Source organism: Myotis daubentonii, chromosome 3 (genome assembly GCF_963259705.1).
Source record: "Myotis daubentonii chromosome 3, mMyoDau2.1, whole genome shotgun sequence".
In the NCBI taxonomy this organism is placed as follows: domain Eukaryota; kingdom Metazoa; phylum Chordata; class Mammalia; order Chiroptera; family Vespertilionidae; genus Myotis; species Myotis daubentonii.
In genome coordinates this window covers 196,131,594-196,151,450 of record NC_081842.1, presented here as the reverse complement: position 1 = coordinate 196,151,450, position 19,857 = coordinate 196,131,594, and the positions used below count along the sequence as shown (strand labels likewise).

At 49.5% G+C, this 19,857-nt stretch overlaps 2 protein-coding genes and 1 long non-coding RNA gene across 9 annotated transcripts in view; 1 reads left to right on the top strand and 2 right to left on the bottom strand.

The window, feature by feature from the left end:
• The window catches only part of STK40 (serine/threonine kinase 40), a 40,078-nt gene extending 38,740 nt beyond the window's left edge, over nucleotides 1–1,338 (bottom strand). For all 3 annotated transcript variants that reach the window (XR_009452019.1, XM_059690160.1, XM_059690161.1), the window contains exon 1: nucleotides 1,139–1,338. The gene's annotated coding sequence lies outside the window, so the exon portion shown is untranslated. The remainder of the gene's footprint in view (nucleotides 1–1,138) is intronic.
• The window catches only part of LOC132231309 (uncharacterized), a 38,693-nt gene that overhangs the window by 16,639 nt on the left and 2,197 nt on the right, over nucleotides 1–19,857 (top strand). For both annotated transcript variants that reach the window (XR_009452022.1, XR_009452021.1), the window contains exons 5-6: nucleotides 302–526; nucleotides 19,628–19,793. This is a non-coding gene — a long non-coding RNA (uncharacterized LOC132231309). The remainder of the gene's footprint in view (nucleotides 1–301; nucleotides 527–19,627; nucleotides 19,794–19,857) is intronic.
• LSM10 (LSM10, U7 small nuclear RNA associated) lies at nucleotides 7,725–11,183 on the bottom strand. Of its 4 annotated transcripts, none has more exons than XM_059690168.1 (2): nucleotides 11,039–11,183; nucleotides 7,725–8,525 (listed from the first exon to the last, which is right to left on the bottom strand). In XM_059690168.1, the coding sequence occupies exon 2, from the start codon at nucleotides 8,507–8,509 to the stop codon at nucleotides 8,138–8,140; it is 372 nt and encodes a 123-aa protein (XP_059546151.1). In that variant the 5' UTR covers nucleotides 8,510–8,525; nucleotides 11,039–11,183; the 3' UTR covers nucleotides 7,725–8,137. The 4 variants fall into 4 exon arrangements, with proteins under 4 accessions (XP_059546151.1, XP_059546152.1, XP_059546149.1 ...); XM_059690169.1 differs by having other exon boundaries at nucleotides 7,725–8,528; nucleotides 11,039–11,178; XM_059690166.1 differs by lacking the exon at nucleotides 11,039–11,183 and adding an exon at nucleotides 10,905–11,038.

Genomic DNA, 19,857 nt, shown 5'->3' with positions numbered 1-19,857 from the left:
TGGAGTTTGAACCCCAACCTTGGCATATAATGAGGACACTCTAATCAACTGAGCTACCTGGACAGGGCTTCCAAAGCCCATTTTTAACCACTATAATATAGGTTACTTGCCTCTCCAGGCAAGCTTACTGTTGTTGTCTTGTGGGTAATGAATGAATGAATGAATGAATGAGGGCTATCTCCAGACTGTCTAGATCTAACCCACAAACAGCTGGCACGGCAGGGCCGTCAAAGCGCTGAAGCAGCTCACAAGCACTGTTTACAAACAGTTACATATTCTGCTCTTCCTTATCTCATGAAAGCTAAGCCAAGAGGGAAAGGAGCCCAGCCCAGAGTGACTACCCTCTTCCCCGCTGCGCTCAAAACCGAGCAAAGCCAACCGGTTTCCTCCCGTGACTTAAAACAGAGCAAAGTCTATCCTGCCACAGAAGGCGGCTGTCATCTCTTCCTTCCGCCAACAAACCGGCATCAAACCTACGGAGTGGGGGTGCGCAGAGAAACCCAACGCCCCACCTACTGGCTGGAAGGTGAGGCCAAGTGGCGTGGGAATGGGCGGGCCTGACCCAGCAAGACAGGTGAAAGAGTGACCACAGCACTCTCCTTGAAAAAGGCCGACCAAAACACAGCACTAGCGAGCAGATAGCTCTGACCCGCACCTGGACGCCCCCGGGAAGCGAAAATTCCCCAGCAGTGATGGTGCCCGTGCCACGGGTGAGGGCTCCCGCAGGAAGCCCGGGCTGGCTCACCCTGGGGACTCGTTCTAACTTTCAAGTCACTCTCGGATCAGCAGCGAAGCATGGAGAGGCAGAGGGATCTCTTGGGGAAAACCTGGCTGGTTCAAACGCCGGTGCCTTCACTTACGGGCGGAGTGACTCTGGGCAAGGCTGGCAGTGCCCACCTCCCAGGCTTCCGCAACACTAGGGTCCCCGAGGCCCCCGGCCCCGGCGCGCAGCAGCTCCCGCCCCCGCCTCCCGGGAACCGCAGACCCCAGCAGAAGAGGGGGCATTCTCTGTTGCCATTTCTGTCACAGCCAGACGGCCTCGGGCTGTCACCACAGTCCCATCACCTCAGCCGCCGAGGCCCGCCCAGAAAACCCGCACCCTCCGCCCGGCTCCCCGCTCCCGGACCCCCGCCCTCACCTTCCCCCGCTGCTCAGCGCTGCTCGCCCATAGTCCGTAGCCCGGAGCCGGGACTGCTCGGAGCTCCGTCTCGGGGGGGCCGGGCCGGGGCCGGGCCGGGGGCGTGGGACCCGCTCACCGCCGCCTCCCAGCGCAGCAGCCCGAGCCGCCGCCGCCGCCGCCGCCTCGCTCCATGGCTGCGGCGCCGCCACCTGACAACGGAAGTGACGCACAGCCCCCTCCTCCCGGCCCTAGCCGCAGCCCCGCCCCCTCTCCGGGCCCCGCCCCTCGGCCGTGTCTTCGGCCTCACGGCGTTGGGATTGGGTACTATCTTGACGATGGGCGGAAGCCTTCAGGCAAGAGGCCAGATTCCAAATGCGGATTGGTTCGGGGTGGGGTCCGGGACGAGACCTGTGAAACGATTGGAGGCTGAGATGCTAAAGGGGCGGTACTTACCGCTTATCTAAGTCTGCGTAGAGGCTGGGCCTGAGGCACCGCCCCCTCCCCGACTCCGCCGCACCTCGCGTGCCCTACAGTCTCGCTGTGCCAGGTTTGGAGAAGTCTCCAGTAGTTGGCCAGCTGTAGGGTATTTATCAGAAAAATGGTTCTTCCTAGAACCCCATTTCTCGGTTTCTGGAGTTCTGTGCGGAGAGCGCTGCGGTTAGATTCAATAAATGACAGGAATTCCTGTCGTAGCCCTCACAATTCCTTTTCCTCCGGCCCCTCGCTTTTGTTGACGCCCCGCTTCCACCTGAAGATCCCTGAAGCCTTGACCAGGAAGGTTTACAGTGAACAGTTCTATTAATGATTCCAGTCATCTAACCTCAGCCCCTCCTGTGGCAGTTTCGGTCCCTTTCTCCACCTCCTCCAGCAACCACGCCCTCCATGAATCAGCTTCTTACACCAGCAGATGAGCCCTTTAAAGGGATTGATTGCATCAGGCTGGTGACTCACTGGGGCCCTCTGAGAGCCTGGCTTCCCTCCCCTGGCATGCAGAAGCAACTAAAAGGGCTCAGTGGCAGCAGCACCCGCGACCATGGCCGTCACTTCTTTGTTTCAGAGGATGTGCGCTGGGGTGCTTGCTGCATATGACTGCCTGATTCCTGGGTGTCTTGCTAGCTGTCCCTTGTGTGGGCACACGTGTCCAAACCTGTGTGCACTGCTGGGTTTTACTAGGGCAGGTGGCCAGGCACTTACCTGTATGTGCATTTGTCATCTCTATACAGGCAGTGCCAGGACATGAGAGTTGGTGTATGAATCTGACTGCCTCCTCCTGTGTCTATCTGAATGTCTGGTGTTCACTGAGCTGATGGGGCTGAATAACAACAGTCATCAAAACAGCTCCCGCTGTGTGTCACAACCCGTGTCGAGCACTTTAGAGACATCAGGTTAGGAGTCTATTTACAGATGAAGAATCTAGATCTCTGAGATGGGAAATAAGCTGTTCAAAGACACGCAGCTTATAATGGCAGGGCTGTGATCTGAACCAAATCTGGCAGATGGTGAAAAGATTGGATTTGAATCCTTACTTCACTCCTTACAAGCTGACTGATGAGTGTAAGTTCCTCAACCTTCGCCACCTGTCAAAATAGGGATAACACTTCATGGGATCACTGTGAGCATTCAGTGTGTGGAAACGGCTTCTCGCAGGACCTGGCGAGTAAGAGTGCTTTATACGCACCTCAGTTACAGAGCTCTGATGAAGTGGATGACACAGTCAGGCACAAAGAAGCCAGCCCCTGCCCCCAAAGATTTCCTCTCTGACAAAGGGAAAAGCCTAGGGATTCCGGAAGCCCTGACTCTGACAGGAATGAGTTTTGGGTTTTCCAGAGCTCTAATTATCAGCTAGATGAATCACTAGGAGCTGACACCACCCCCCTCTACCCCCAGGAGACTTCCAGCTGATTCAAAATATAGGATTTTAACAAAGGAGAGAAGGAGGGAGAGAAAGTGGGGAGGAGAAGAGGTAATGGATAGAAACTAAAGGTGCCAGCCAGAGGAAATGAAAGGACATCAATATGAGACTTCTGTGTGTCATACACACACACACACACACACACACACACACACACACACACACACAAACCCGGTGACACACTCTCCTGCTGGCTCTCCAACTCTGGGCATACTGGCAGACAATGCTGCCAAAACAAAGTGACGCCTATGACAATAGCATGAGATGGTTGCTTGATGAGGTATAGGCAGGCCTATCACAGAAGGAGAGGAGGAGACCTTCAACCCTGATGAGCTTACTCAGCCTTCTTAAACCCAGCAAATCCTTCTTACTGGCTGTCTTCTGGCTTCTCTTTGTGGCCAAGCCCCAAGGCCTGGGTATGGCAAGTTCTGAGTGCCAGGCCCACACTTGGTGACTGGGAACCAGCACTGAGATGAGCAGGGCACTGCTTATCTTACTCTGTCATCAGTGTGATGTCAGGAGTGCTGGGGAGCAGAATAATGTAGTGTAGTATCATGGAGTTGGAGTCATACAGACCTGAGTTCAAATCCCACTTTGCTGTTCACTAGCTCTTCGACTTTGAGCAAGTCACTTAACCTCTCTGGGTCTGTTTTCTCAGCTGTAAAATGGGGCTATTAATATATCCCTCCAGGGTTGTTATAATGATGAAATGAGATAATTCTTTCATTGCACAAAGATTTATGGGGGGCCTGCTAGGTGCAAAGCACTGAGCCAGATACTAGTGATCCAGTGGAACCGAACAGACTATATACAGCTCTGCTCTCCTGCAGCATGTAGGGCCCTGGCACAGGGCCTGGCACACAGTGAGACTCAACAATCCATAGTTACTTCTGTTGATCATCTTGGCATTCTGCCATTAACTTAATCATGGGACCTGAGGAGAGTCCCTTCTCCTGAGGAAACTAGGCCTGTTTCTTCAACTATAAAATGACAGGGTTACCCACAGGAAATACAAAGGTGAGGTTCCTACCTGCAACTGTGGGCAACAGGGTCAGAGTTAACACAGTGGAGTCTCAAGAATGTGAATGGCCCGGCTGGTGTGGCTCAGTGGTTGAGCATCGACCTATGAACCAGGAGGTCACAGTTTGATTCCCAGTCAGGGCACATGCTGGGGTTGCCGGCTCTATCCCCAGTAGGGGGCATGCAGGAGGCAGCTGATCAATGATTCTCATTATTGATGTTGCTCTCCCTCTCTCCCTCTCCCTTCTTCTCTCTGAAGAATCAATTAAAATAACATATTAAAACAAAAATAACTGCATTTGCTAGGTTCAAAGTACAACAACAATCAGTCTCATTCTTTTAAAAAAAATAAATATATATTTTGTTGATTTCAGAGAGGAAGGGAGAGGAGAGATATTGATGGGCTGCCTCCTGCACACACTGGGGATCAAGCCCGAAACACAGGCATGTGCCCTGACTGAGAATCAAACCGTGACCTGCTTACTAGTAACAACTGAGCTATACTGGCTGGGCATGCAATTAATCTTTTAAAGCTGTTTCCTTTTGTAGTACAGTGGGGTCTTGACTTACGAGTGTCCCGACTAACGAGTTTTTCAAGATATGAGCCGTCTCTCCGTTGATTTTTTGCTTTGAGTTGCGAGCGAAAATTCGGGTTACGAGCCAGCTTCAGATATCCCACCGCTAGTTGGCGCAGCGAACATCACAGTGAATCCCACAACATCAGCCCAGCATCACGTGTCTCACTCGTTCACTTTATGATTTGACAGACGAGTAATTTGAGTTACGAGCTCCGTCACGGAACGAATTAAACTCATAAGTCAAGGCCCCACTGTACTTGTTCCTGGGTACTGTTAAAGTTTAGGTTGAGAAAATACGTAAAGTAAAGCTATATTGAGCATCTATCACACACACACAAAAATGACAGGGTCAGACAGGATCAGTGGTTTCCAACCTTCTCACTTCAAAGCTTCTTTTAGTATTTTCTCTCCGCAAGAGCCTCACTTTTGGCAAGATTTTGTCTCCTGTACAACCTGCAGCAAGTCATTTCTCCCTTTTTATTAATTAAAGCCTCGTATCACAGCCATTAGAGCTTGTGGTCATGAGGAGCAAGCCAGGTGACCACCACCATATTGCTGGTGTAATTCCAGCCCAAAGCAGAGACCAAGCTAGCTCGGTTACCTTTCACTTACTCTGTACTGTTTCTCTGGGTCCCTCTGGAACATTGACAAGAACTCACGGGACCCCTACTGCCCTCAGGGATCCTTCAGCCAGGGATGCCAGACTGGAACTCATGGAACTGGATGTTCTCCTTCAAGTCCCCTCCAGCCAAGAGCTGGAGCTGTTGTGTCAGGGAGATGTGAATGTCAAGCTACCTGCCCACCCCGCTCTCCTCTGAACCATGGTGATTGTCCCCTCCCGCCAATGAGAGAGAGACCCCTGTCCTCTTCTCTCCAGGAACAGGAGGAGAGGGAGCGGACATGCTGTACCACCTGAACACTCAGAATTCCCGAGGGCTGTCATCAGTGAGGACACCACATTGATGCACATGTGGGCTTGCACAAAGGCTACAACATGAGTCGCACAAAACCCAAACTCCGATGGGGTGATGACATTTGAAATATGCCTTTTATCTTTTCCTTGGTGTCCCCGGGCCTTGCCTTTATGCAGCTAGTTAGGTTAATCTGCATTCCTTACGTCAGGAAACAACTGCTACAACAGAATGCAGAGTTCATTTTTAGCTTCTGAATTCTACAGGCCTAGCCTTCGGGGAGGAATGGGAAGCATTTCTGAGCAGATACAAATTTAGAAAACTGTGTAACAGGGGACCTGGGAGCCTGACTGGGGGGCAGCAGCCCCTGAGAATAAAGATTCTCCTCAGCCGTGTAGCTGGAGGGGATCAGCTAGGTCTCAGGGCCGGGAAAGCAGGAAGAGTTGTGCCCCTTTTCCTGGTGGAGTGCCAAGAAGTAACACAACCTCTGAAGGAACAGCTGTATGTTGCATTTGGGCACACAGGGCCTAACTAACGCGAGACCTTAAGAATTTAGGCCTGGGGGTGGGGAGCAATGGAGGGGGTAAGGACACATATGTAAGACCTTAATCAATAATAAAAAAAAGAATTTATGCCTGGCTGGCCTGGGAAAAGTGGGATAAAAAATCTGAACATTGAGAGGGGGATGGGTTACACTTGAAGGGCACGTCAGGAGGTCTTTTGGTCAAGGAGAAGCAACTCAACAGCAACCTGAGTGGGCTGATGACAAAACACCAGAACAGAACCCTTGTGGACCTATGCCACCTGAGTGCATTGAAAACAAAAGGCCAGAACAGCACGGGCCATCTCAGTGGATGCTAGTGTGACGGGGTGACCACCAGATCAGGCTACCTTTCCCATGCGTTGGCATCTTAAAAGGAAGTGCCCTAGAATTCAACCAATTCCAAGAAATGTGGTGGTAGTGGTATGTGTGTGTGTGGTTCTGATGAGGTAGTCCAAGGACAACACTTTGACAAAGACTGTGCTGGAATGGGATGCAATGACCTTGGGCTGCTAGTGCCCAAATGAACACTCCTATCAAATCTCCCTCAAGAAATAACAGCATCTTAAGGTGAAGGGCCCTGCCTTACTCAACTCAGACTGGATTTCAGTTTTGTGGTTCTTGACCACCTCTTCCATCTACATATATAAAAGCCTAAGCCACCGTTTGACCGGTAGCTATGACATGCACTGACCACAAGGGGGCAGACACTCAATGCACACCCATGGAAACATGGAACAGACATATGAATCTCAGATTTGTGCACCGGTGGGGTCCCTCGACCTGGCCTGTGGGGATTGGGCCGAATCCGTGCACTGGGCCTCTGACATCCCCCGAGGGGTCCCAGATTGCGAGAGGGCACAGGTCAAGCTGTGGGACCTCACCGGTGCATGAATCCGTGCACTGGGCCTCTAGTTAGATTATAAGCCCCTCTCCTGAAAGGACCACATCTTACTGTCAATGTGTGCTCAGCATAAGGCCTGTCCCACAGCAGCTGCGCTGAGGTTTGTTTGATGAAGACAAACTCTCTAGTGCAGTGTTTCTCAACCTTGGCGGCACATTAGAATCACCTGGGAATCTTTTTAAAATCCTGATTTCTGGGCCTCAGGAGTTTAAAAAGATTCCCAGGTGATTCTAATGTGCTGCCAAGGTTGTGAACCACTGCTCTAGTGCCAAGGGACAGAGCTGTTTACTGAGATGGTTGTTTGCTTGTGGGAGGGCTGGTATGGTTGCAAAGCAGTGACAACAAAGACCTGGCTTCTAATTTCCAGAACCCCTTCTTCCCTGAAGACCCAAAGACTCCCAGAATTGGAGCCTGATTTTGTGCTGTTATGGGATGAGTTCCCACACTTGAGGGGAGGGCCCAGGATTACTCCAACTTCTCCACCCCAGGAAAAGCCACTTTCTATCTAACCAGACTGAGGGACTCTCCTATCACAATTCTCAGACTTTGCTGACTGTTAGTACTGTGTGAGAAACTTACAAAAATCCAATGCCCAGGCCATACCCGATCCCAATGAAATCCGAATAGATGAAGGTGGGACAGGTGATTCCAATGGGCAGCCAAGTTTGAGACCCAGCACCCTAGGACACAGGACCAACAGGGAGCCCATACTCATCAGGAAATGCATGAGGCACACACTTGTTTTTGTCTAAGTTTAATTTTATAAGAAAAAAGACACAATTGCAAGAAAACTGGGGACACTTAGGGTGGCCGAGGTTGAGCACATATAATAATCCTCACCGGGAGAGGGTTAAAAACAATTGGGCAGATTCCCTGAATCAGTAAATCATCGACTCAGATGCAAATGGTCAAAAGGGGGTATTTTCATCTACCCCAAGGCCACAGATAAACAGGATTGTGCATCCCAGGGTGAGTCTGGGAGGTGTAACCCTGTGAAAGGCAGGTGTGATAGGTGTTGTCAGCCAGATACCAGTTTCTGGGCTGGCCCTGCTCCCTTCCCAGGTTCCGGGCAGGGATGGATGGCAGGCAGTTGGCTCAGTAGAACTCTGGAGGAACCTGAGTGGTGACTAGGGCTTGCCGAAGGGACAGGCTCATTTGTGCTTTTTGGTGGGAAATTCCCGCCGGCCTTGCCCCAGGCTGCCAAAGTGGCGCACACGATGGATGATCTGCAGCTGCCGCTCAATGGTCTCGGTGATGTTCACGTCATCTGGGATGTGGACATAACGGACGTTTCGGCCTGTTACAAAGAGGTCATCCAGCTCAGCCTGACGCCCGTCACGGTCCGTGTAGGTGACGTTGGCTAGGCGGATGTTCATGAAAGCATCAACGTTGTCTATGCGTCCGTGGACCACGCTCTCATCCCGCAGGTCCACAGTGGTCACTTGGCCCTGCAGGCCCTGCAGTAGGATGATCAGGCTGTTCTCGGAGATCGTCCGTTCCTTCATCGAGTGGCTCACTGCCATTTTCCCACACTGCTGGCTGCTTGAGGGAGGAGCACACAGATGGGAGCTTTAGCAGGCTAGGAGGGTGCAGTTGCCAACTCACCTCCATCAGGTTATATATAGTATCAACCCCCCAGCACAGATTTCCCCGTTTGCCCACCTCCCCAGTTTGTGAGTCTAGAGCGCCCTTATGAGCCAGGTGCTTCATGGACACACCGCGGAGAATCCTCTCACCACCTTGCAAGCCAAGGATTACTTATATTCATTTTATAAACAAGGAAAATGTGGCCAGGAGAGGTTAAGTCACTTACCCAAGGTCAAACAGTTGATAAATGGAGGTGCTAGGATTCAAATCCATAGCTACCCTATTCCAAAACACGCCAGAGGTTCTGAACCCTCACCATAGCTTAGAATCACCCAGTGTGTTTTACCTGGCCGCTACACCCCAGAGGTTCTGATTCATTTGGTCAGGGATGGGACACTGGTATCCTATCTTTTAAAAGCTCCCCAGGTAATTCTAATGCGCACCCACATTTAAAAACCACTGCTCTAAGACGTAGTTTATACTCTTGCTATATTCAAAGTACGGTCCATGGACCCGCAGTTTCAGGATTACCCAGACAGTTGTTAGAAATGCAGAATCTCCAGTCTCTCCCAAGACCTTCTGACATGCATTTGAACATGAACCCTGGGTGAAATCATCAATAGTTCTCAAACATCAGAATCACCTGGAGGACCTATTCAAACATAATCCTGGGCCCCACTCCCAATTTCTAGCTCAAAGGGTCTGAGGTGGGGCCCAAGAATGTGCATTTCTAAGCGGTTCTCAGGTCTACACAATGCAGCTGCCATATAAGTAGAAATTTGGCTCATTAATTTTAAAAAGGTAGCATATAAAGCCATAGGTTTTTAAAAAATTTTTTTTTGCCAGAACCGGTTTGGCTCAGTGGATGGAGCATTGGCCTGTGGACTGAAGGGTCCCAGGTTCGATTCCGGTCAGGGGCATGTGCCTGGGTTGTGGGCACATCCCCAGTGGGAGATGTGCAGGAGGCAGCTGACCGATGTTTCTCTCTCATCGATGTTTCTCTCTCATCGATGTTTTTAACTCTCTATCTCTCTCCCTTCCTCTCTGTAAAAAATCAATAAAATATATTTAAAAAAAATTTTTTTTATTGATTTCACAGAGGAAGGGGGAGAGAGAGAGATGGAAACATCAATGATGAGAGAATCATGGATCGGCTGCCTCCTGCACACCGCCTACTGGGGATCGATCCCACAAACCTGGCATGTGCCCCCGACTGAAATTGAACCTGGGACCCTTCAATCCCCAGGCCGCCGCTCTATCCACTGATCCAAACCAGCCAGGGCAAGCCATAGGTTTGAAGGCAGCGAAACCTAGGTTGGGATCTCCCCTCCACCCACAAACTCTGTAAACCTAGGGCTGTTACTTAAAGTCTCTGAACACCTGTTTCCACATCTATTTATTTTTTTGTTGCTGTTGCTAATCCTCACCCAAGGCTATTTTTCCATTGATCTTTTATATTTTTTAATATATTTTTATTGATTTCAGAGAGGAAGGGAGAGGGAGAGATAGAAACATCAATGATGAGAATCATTGATTGGTTGCCTCCTGCATGCCCCCTACTGGGGGTCGAGCCCACAACCCAGGCACGTGCCCCTGACCGGAATCGAACCTGGGACCCTTCAGTCCGCAGGCCGACGCTCTATCCACTGAGCCAAATCAGCTAAGGTTCCATTGATCTTTTAGAGAGAGTGGGAGAGGGAAAGAGAGAAAAACATCGATATGAGAGGAACACATTGGTTGGTTGTCTCCTGCAAGCGCCCTGACCCAGGAGGAGCCTGCAACCAAGGAAGTGCCCTTGACCAGAATCGAATCTGGGGCCCTTTGGTCCGCAGGCCGACGATCTATGGGCTGAGCCAAACCGGCTAGGGCTGCTTCCACATCTATTAAACCATAGGCTAAATGAGGCTAACAGAATCTCCCCACATTGAATGGGCTTGCCCTTGCTTTCAACATGCCCTGATATTTTATTAATGTGACTTTGCCTTCCTTATCCTTACATTCAGGCTCTGAGTGGAAGGTGGAACTTTAAGACCTCGCTCAGGATTCCGACAGGGCTGGACAGGGTGGCACTGTGCGGCAAGCCAGCCCACGCCGCAGAGGAGGTGGGCTGGGAGCTGGGCGGGGAGGGCCTAGCATCCCACCAGCTTCGCCAGGAGCATGGCCAGGAGCATGCGCCCGAGCACACACGCCCGGGCTGCACAGTGACTGCAGTCAGGCATGGGCTCTAGGACGGGCTCTGCCGCTTTCCGGAAGGGAGACCTCTCCCAAGCCACTTAGCTTCAAGCCAGTTAGCTCCCTGGTAAATGGGGATGGTGAAGAGCCTTTACTCACAGAGCCGTGGGAGTGGACTGGAGAGGAGCTACGCTCCGCAAATCGGCAAGACGCTGCTTCCGCTGCTCCCCACAGCCCTCCGCGGTTCCGTATACCCTCCCCTCCGGCTCCGCCCCCGGGTTCCCCGGACGCACCTCGCGGGATTCTTTCCGTTTCCCGGTCCGCGTTCTAGCGGAAGCTAGCGGGCGCCTAGCTGGGCTGCCTTCCTCCGGCTGCGGGATTTAGAAACCATAGCAACAACCAGGCCGCTCTGGCTCCTGGGAGCATAGATAGCGCTCATTGCGCAGGTCCGCGCCACCACGGGCCGAGCTTGAACTACAATCCCCAGAATGCCCCGCGAGCGCCGCGCTACCACGCTTTTGCAACCCCTGGCCTACCTCATTGGAAGGTCTCCTTCATTGCATTCATTCATTCATTCATTCATTCATTCATTCATTCATTCATTCATTCATTCATTCATTCATTCATTCATTCATTCAACTAATATTCATTGAGCCATCACCCTGTGTAAGGCTCCTTCCAAGGCTCCGGACATAGCGGTGACCAAAGAGACAAGCTTCCTGATCTGTTGACCCTTAAATCTACTGGCGGGGGCAGGGAGGGATGTCAATTAGAAAACAAGAACATTATGATAAAAGTTCTTCAGAGCATTGAAATACGGTAATGTGATAGAGACTAGGTGGCCTTTTATTGGATGGTCAGGGGTGTCCTAATAAGGTGACATCTGAACTGAGATGAATGACATAAAGTCAACCTTGTGAAAACTAGCAGAGGAGCATTGCAGAGGAAACGGTTTGTGTGAAGACCTGGTGGAAATGAGCTTGCCAACTTGTAAAAACGGTAAGGCCAGTAAGACTGGGGAGAGTGGTGTGACAAGAGATCACAGAGGAAGATGAGAGCCAGGTGTTCAGGACTTTGTAAGCCAAGGTAAGGAGTTTGGCTTTCTTGGTTAGGCATGTAGGTTCTGGAGGCAGTGCCAGGGTTCAAATGTGCTCTTTGCAAATGGACTTCAGGCAAGTTAATTATTCTCTCTGTGCCCCGCTTTCTTCATCTATTACTAGAAGTGCAATGATAGGCTATCAAAGGGGAGTGACGAGATCTGATTTACATTTTTGAAAGGTCACTCTGTAGAGCCTTGGAAAAGTTGCTTGTCTTCTCTCAGTCCCCACTTTCTCATTAGAAAATAAAAAACAATGTCGATTTCAGAGAATTGTAAGGTTTAAGTGGCCTTCATTAATGTGTGACCGCATCTGGCACAAAGGAGAAACTCAGTGAGTTAGGCCTGTTTGATTCCTTCACTCTCATACAGAAGCTTCACTATAAGCATGGAAGCTGGCTGCTGCAGAGAACGCTGAAAGCCAGCTTTGATCTACAAGAAATGCCTATCTTAACACTGGATGTTAATGAAGACGTTAAAGACAAACTGTCTGGTTGAAAAGGTCAAAGAATTTTTGAGCACTTGGTGATCTTTCTGAAGACTACAGGCAGCAAAATGATTCCAGATACTTCAACTTTGTGTATCTTCCCAGCTCTATATTCATACAAGTCTCTTTAGAAAACTCAAGTTTTTAACCATTTTCGTTCCAAGAAAAAGAAAACATTTTCAAAATTAATCTTATATATTCCCGGCCGGCGCGGCTCAGTGGTTGAGCCCCAACCTAGAAACCAGGAGATCATGGTTTGATTCCCAGTCAGGGCACATGCCCGGGTTGCAGGCTCGATCCCCAGTGGGGGGCGTTCAGGAGGCAGCCAATCAATGAGTCTCTCTTATCATTGATGTTTCCATCTTTCTCTCCCTCTCCCTTACTCTTTGAAATCAATAAAATATATTTTAAAAAATAATAAAATCAGGGGGGTAGGGGAGGCAGGGGGAAGGTCAATGGGGGGAAAAAAAGGAGACATATGTACTACTATTGACTGAACAGCAGAATGACAGGCAGAACGACTGGTCGCTATGATGCGCACTGACCACCAGGGGCAGACGCTCAACGCAGGAGCTTCCCCCAGCCTGCAGGCCCCAGGCCAGCCAAGGCAGGTGCCAGAGGGCCCGTCCCCCCACCCCTTTGCCCCGCTGGTCACCCTGCAGAGGGAGGCTACCAGTGGTGGGGGGTGGGGCTGGCAAGCGGGCAGTGCCAGGCTGTCCAAGGCAGGTGCCAGCAGGGGCCTCCTGATTGCCCCGCTGGTCACCCCACAGATCAGCCCTGATAGCTGGCCAGGCCTAGGGACCCTACCCGTGCACAAATTTTGTGCACCAGGCCTCTAGTCTTATATAAAAGTTTATGACCAGTTACTTTCTTCTCCTTCTCCTTCTCCTTCTCCTTCTCCTTCTCCTTCTCCTTCTCCTTCTCCTTCTCCTTCTCCTTCTCCTTCTCCTTCTCCTTCTCCTTCTCCTTCTCTTCTCCTCCTCCTCCTCCTCCTCCTCCTCCTCCTCCTCCTCCTCCTCCTTTTCCTCCTCCTCCTCTTCCTTCTCTTCCTCCTTCTGCCTTTTGGTTACAAAACAACAACAAACCAACCCAAAGGCATTTAATTATCTCTCATGGCAAGGAGTCTGGAGGTGGATGGTTCCAGAATCAGCATAGTGCCTAAACTATATCATAAAGGATCCTCCCTCCTTCTGTCCTTCCCCTCAGTTATCCTCCTCAGCAGGTTGGCTTTTCCCCCTGGTGCTTCTCATCTCATTGGTGACTGTTTTCTTGACTGGAAATGTAATGTTACATAGTAAATGGTAATGCGCCCTGTGTGAATTAGTGCAAAATGCTGATCATGGAGTTTATGGAATCACTAGGAAAAAATAAGTTTTAAGTACTTTTGACCAGTGTCTCCCCTTCCATCTTAATTTGTGTGGAAGATAAGACCAAATTTAGCATTTTATCACTTCATTGACATTTATTAGTGTGTCTATGACACATTTAATGAGAGCAGGCTAGACTTTGTTCCCGGTTTGTAGTGGCATAGATTTTAGAAAGAGAGGAAGAGAAAGCGATAGAGAGATAGAAACAGCAAGTCACTGCCTCCTGTCGGCTGCTTCCTGCACGCCCCCTTCTGGGAATGGAGCCCAATACTCAGGCATGTTCCCTGACTGAGAATTGAATTGTGACCTCCTGGTTCATAGGTCGATGCTCAACCCCTGAGCCACGCTGGCCGGCTGAGCTGCTGTTTTTAAGCCACACATATCTACTTTGAGAACTTTGTGATTATCCTTTGCTTCATAGTTTACTTTGCTTTCTGTAGGGTTATACTTTAAGATTTTTACCTCCCCCCAAGAGAATTTATTACTTTTTCTTTAATATATTTTTATTGATTTCAGAGAAGAAGGGAGAGGGAGAGAGAGTTACAAACATCAATTATGAGAGAGAATCATTGATCGGCTGCCTCCTGCACACTCTCTACTGGGGATTGAACCCGAAACCCAGGCATGTGCCCTTAACTGGAATCGAACCTGGGACCCTTCCGTCCGCAGGCCAGTGCTCTATCCCCTGAGCCAAACCAGCTAGGGCTAAGAGAAATTATTGATAAAAATGATCTTGCTTTATATGCTATATATCTTGAAGGCATTATCATTTAAAAATATATATTAGAAAATATATTAATGAAAAAGACAAAAGGGTAAAATAGTTGTAATTTTAAAAAAAACTGCATGGATTCATTTTAGTTCTATATATCATGAAATATTTTTTTCAAGTTTGTTTGGGGAAAAAAGTGCTGAAGCACATATGAGACTCTAGCTGTCTTCTACCGTATGACAGACATTGCAAAATATATAAAACAATGTCACTTCTCACTCAATTTATTTTGGAGAAAATATTACTACTTTTAGTATAAAATGTGAAAATGAGTTTCTTATTGTTATTTTAAACTGAATGAAGGTTTTTGGAGTTTCCAATATTTTTTAAGATTACAAAGGGTTTCTGACACGGAAAAGTTTGAGAACTGCTGCTTTAGTCTGAGGATTTTCACATACTTTCTCACCTCACTGTAATCTGGCTTCTGTTCCCAAGATTCCACTAATTTCTCTGGCAAAGATTACTAATGATTCTGTGTTCATGAAACTGTTAGTTCCTTTCTTAGGTCTTATTTCCATGGTCCTCCCCATTGCTTGACCATATTGCCCATCCTCCTCCTTGATTTTTTTTCTGGGGCATTATATCGTCCCCCCTCCCCCACGTTTCCTGATGGTTTCTTCTCCACTTCATTCTCCTGCTCCCAAATGTGCTTTCTCTGGGGCTGTATTCCCAGCCCAGATGTCTTCATGGTCACATATATCTCCATGCCATTAACTACTACATGCTGAGTCCCTTGTCTAGGTCTCCAGCCCAGACTGCTCCACTGAGCTCCATTTGCCATCTGTCTGTTACTTATTCCCATATGTCTTACTGGTACTTGAAACTCAGCATGTCCACAGGCAAATTCACCAAGTCCTTCCTAAATCACTTGCTGCTCTGCATTTTTTTTTTAATCTTTATAGTTTCTACCACCGTTTTTCAGCTACCCACGGTTGGGCACCTTGAATAAACTTGGCAACTTCTATCAGTTCTTGATTCCCCCACACCTGTTAGAGCCATTGAGCCCTGCAGATTCTTTGAAGCCTGTCTCCCACCCTTCACCTGCCTTTTTATTCTGACTGCCACCATTCTAGTTGAGACCCTTTTTTTCCTCATTTGATCATTATAAAAACCATCTTACTGGCCTTTGTGTCTCATGATCCTTTCCCAACAGATTCAAAATACATAGGTATGATCTTATCATTTATCAGCCGGCAGAATAAAGCTTCTGATACTGACATGTAAGGCTTTCCATGATTTGATTCCACCCTACCTTGCAGCTGGATCTGCTTCAGGTTCTCTGCACAAACTCTCCAACCAGTGTTTTTCTTTTTTCTTTTTTAATTATGTTCTTATTGATTGTAGAGAGAGGGAGGGAGGAGGAGAGAGATAGATAGAAACATTGATGAGATGAGAAACACCGATTAGCTGCCTCCTGCATGACCCCTACTGAGGATCCAGCCTGTAACCCGGGCATGTGCCCTGACCAGGAATCAAACTGTGACTTCCTGGTTCATAGGTCAACTCAACCACTGAGCCATACCATCCAGGTTTAACCAATGTTTCTTAAAGTGTGGTCTGGGAACCAGTTGCCTCATTGTTACCTGGAAAACCTATTAAACCCAACGCCAGACCTACAGAATCCGAAGTGGAGCCCAGGGAGTCTGCACATCTAACAGTACGCACAAAAATCTGAGACCCACTGTCCTGCTCTCTAGTCAGACTCAGCCACTCAGCAACCCCCAGACAGACCCTACACTCTTGTCTCTGCCTTTGCTGTCCTGCCTCCTCCATCTGCCTCGAGTCCTCTTTCATTTAACTTTGGATCTCAAGTCCAATCCCTCCTTCAAAGCCCGCCTGTCTCAATTGGTATACTTTTCTGAAGTCTTCACTGCTTACTCCAGTTGGGAGTAATATCTGTCCTATGATCCCTAGAGTTCGTTGCTTGCTATCTGTTTGCGTGTTGCATGTAGATTCTTGATAGTTATTTGCATAAATCGTACCTCCCCTGCTGGTGTCCTGGGTGTTGGGACAGAGAAGCCTTAGGAGGCCCCACAGATGTGCTCCATACTACCAGCCACAGCTGCATGAGGAACCCCGGTTTTATGAATGTGGAGAGAAGATAGGGATCTGAATGAAGGCAGCAGTGGGAATGGGAAAAAGGGGTGAATGTTAAAGACCCTGAAAACAGCTAATCAGTGTGGGTGGTAAGAGAAGGGATCAATGACTTAAATGGTAACACTGGGTATCCAAGGAGACGGTGGCCCATTGATAGGAGTGAGAGGGTTGGGGTGGGATGGGGGTCATGCCTGTGGAGGAGACCTCATTTTTTGGCTACTCAGCCACTCAATTCCTTTCCCCATGTTTGAGGAAATCTGACATTCTGTGAATTTCGGTGGCAGGTGAGAATCGGCTTCCCACTACAGACGATTTAAAGGTAAGATATTGTCTCTGATTCTTGTGAACAAGGCCATGTGACCTAAACGCAGCCGTTATCCGACTTTAAATCTGGAGCCCGCGGCACAAACAGCAGGGACTGTCTAGGCTTTCTCTGTCCTGGTGTCTGCGTCCTTCAGGGCCTCATCCCGGGAAGGGGGGCTGCTTGTGCTGGAGTCCTTCCCCACCTGCCTACCCTTCCCTGGTTCCTGGCCATTTTCTCATGGTTCTCCCGTCTTCCCAACAACTCTGTGGGTTGCCTGGTCCCTTTTCATAAACTCCTTCTCTACTTCAGTAGCCAGAATTGGTTTCAGTTTTTTGTGACTGGCCACCCAACCAGTACAAGGCCCCCCTGAACAAAGTGCACTTGGGGAGACTGAATTTCTCGTCCCCTTTGTATGAACTCAGTGGTGCTTCCAATGGTCAGGACCCTGAATTAGGGAGGCTCCCAGGTCTCCTGCTTCAACTTGCCACCCAGCGCCCAAATCCCCTCCACAGTTCCTGTGATCAACTCCAGCAACTCGTTTCTTTGCTGGGTTATTGACTCCATTGTTAGGAAGTCTCTGGTATCCTTCACGTTCCGTTCTTTTCAATGGAACACTGTGATATTTCCTCTCATATTTAGGTTCTTTCATGCCTTTTGAAAGTGAAGTACGTGTACTAAATAAAGATGACACTGATGTGTGAGGTGATATGGGACATCCCAGGGAAAGTGAGCCTGCTGCCCACGTGAGGGGGGTGCAGGGATTTGTGAGTCAATAGTAATGGTTGAAAGTAATGGCCTCTCTGGAGGGGGGGTTGGGGGGGATGCAAAACAATTTGCAGAAAAATGCAAAGGAAGCACTGAAGGGCACATCAAACATCTGGGCAGTAGTGGGGTCAGAGTGCGGGAGAGGGTGAGGGTGAGAAATGGAGTGAGAGGGAGAGATGAGATCAGGAGGAGGAACAGGAATAAAGCCAGGGGTGAAATAAAGGTCATCTGGCAAATGACCCGGCCTTTTGACAGGCTTTTAAAAATGGCTGCGTCAACATCTGTATCACACAGGGCAACCCCCACTCTGAAGCCACCGAGGAAGGGAGGGGAAGTGTATTCAGAAAGTGGTATGATTAGAGCCACCAGGGCCGACGGGTGAGAGGGTTTTAGGAAGACAAGGGTGTTAGGCTGTGGGATCTAGTAGAGCCAGGGCCTGGAGACAACAGAATTGGGGGCTGTGTGGTGACAGGAGCTCTAGGGTGTAGGAGGGAGTGGGGACGCCTGGAGGGCTGGTGAGCGGAGGGAGAGGAACACTGAGCAGCCAGAGGAGTGAGGATGGAGAGGAGCGGCCCTGGAGAAGCAGAGGTTGGAGGTGCGGGTGAGGGCGGGTGGGAGGAGGGGAGCCATGGGGTCAATATCTGAGGTGCAGAAAGGAGGCTGGGTGCGACCGAGGAGGGGAAGAGTGTAAAAACCATAATGCTGAGGCAGAGAGATGAGGGAGGTCATACAAAACAAGTTTTATCTCCTCAATGATAAGTGAACCCGACAGGTCGTAGGGCTATCCAGACACCTGGTCAAACGTTCTCTGCTGACACCACGACTCCCCGGAGGGAAAACCTGAAACTGGGGAGGCCCAGCTTCGAAAGGAAGCGAGGGAGCTTTATAAAGAGGAGGAGCCCTGGGCTCGGGCCCTGCTCTTCCGGGCTGTGCTGGGGGTGCGGGTCCATGCAGTTTGGGGAACTAACAGAGAGGGAGTGTTATTTTTGACAGCAGAGGCACCACTGCCCAGAAACAAAAAGAATGCAGTGTGTGTGTGTGTGTGTGTGGGGGGGGGGGGGTGGGAGGTGGGAAGGTGGTTAAGGTAATCAGATAACTCAAGGAATTCCCTTGGTCCTTGGAATGCATCTTGACATTCTCGTTTGAAAAGGGGCGCGTTATGATCTGAGAAGCTACTTCTCACCAAATGCCGAAACTGTGCAGGGAAGCCTCAACTGTGGAGGGGCTTCCCGGCCGCGCCCTGTGAACGCTGATCAGCTGTCCAGGAAGTTAGCAGCTGAGGAGTTATCCAGGGCATTATGTCAAGGGAGTTAGGGGGAGGTAATGGGACTAGGAGTTTTCAGATTTTCATTTGGGTCTTTATGATTAGTTATTGTGATCAATCTTTTTTTTTTTTAAATGTATTTTTATTGATTTCAGAGAGAAAGGGAGAGGGAGAAAGATAGAAGCATCAATGATGAGAAAGCATTATTGAACAGCTGCCTCCTGCATGTCCCTTCTCGAGGACCCAACCCGCAACCTGGACATGGGCCGTGACCGGGAATGGAACTGTGATCTCCTGGTTCATAGGTTGATGCTCAACCACTGAGCCACCTGAGCTGGGCTAATGATTGCCGCGGTCCAACCCCAGCGGGTCCAGGGGTCCCCAAAGGTATGGACGGAGTCGGCGAAGAAGGAATGACACGGAGATAGCGTTCAGTTGATCAGCAGCCTAGCCAGGATCTCCAGCCAAGTTCTGGTCTCGATCTCCAGAGAGGTTCTGCTTAGGATCTCCAGAGAGGTTCTGTCCAGGTTCTCCAGCCAGGTTCAGTCACCAGGTTCTAGTCAGGTTCTCTTGCCAATTTCTGTAGTCAGGTTCAGTCCAGGATCTTTTGCCATGCTCTCTCCAGCGAAGTTCTTCTGTTGTAGGTTCTGTGTACGTTCTGTCTTCTGAATTCTGTCTCCTGAGTTCTGTCTGATCAATCTTTTCTAAAATTTGCATTTCTCTTTCTGAGGTTTCCTGTGGCTCGAGTTGGTCTCACGGGATGCAAACCAGAGCCATAAACCAGATGGAGTGGGTGAGGGAGCCTGATCCTGGTTGGACGTGGGGTCTCAGGGTCTGGTGACTGTGCTGAGGTTCGTTCCTTGCCCACCAGCATCTAGATCCGTACAAGGCAAAAAGTGAGTTCACTTTAAAAATTGTTAGATACCGATATGGGCTCCGTGGGGTGACTTGCCTCGTACA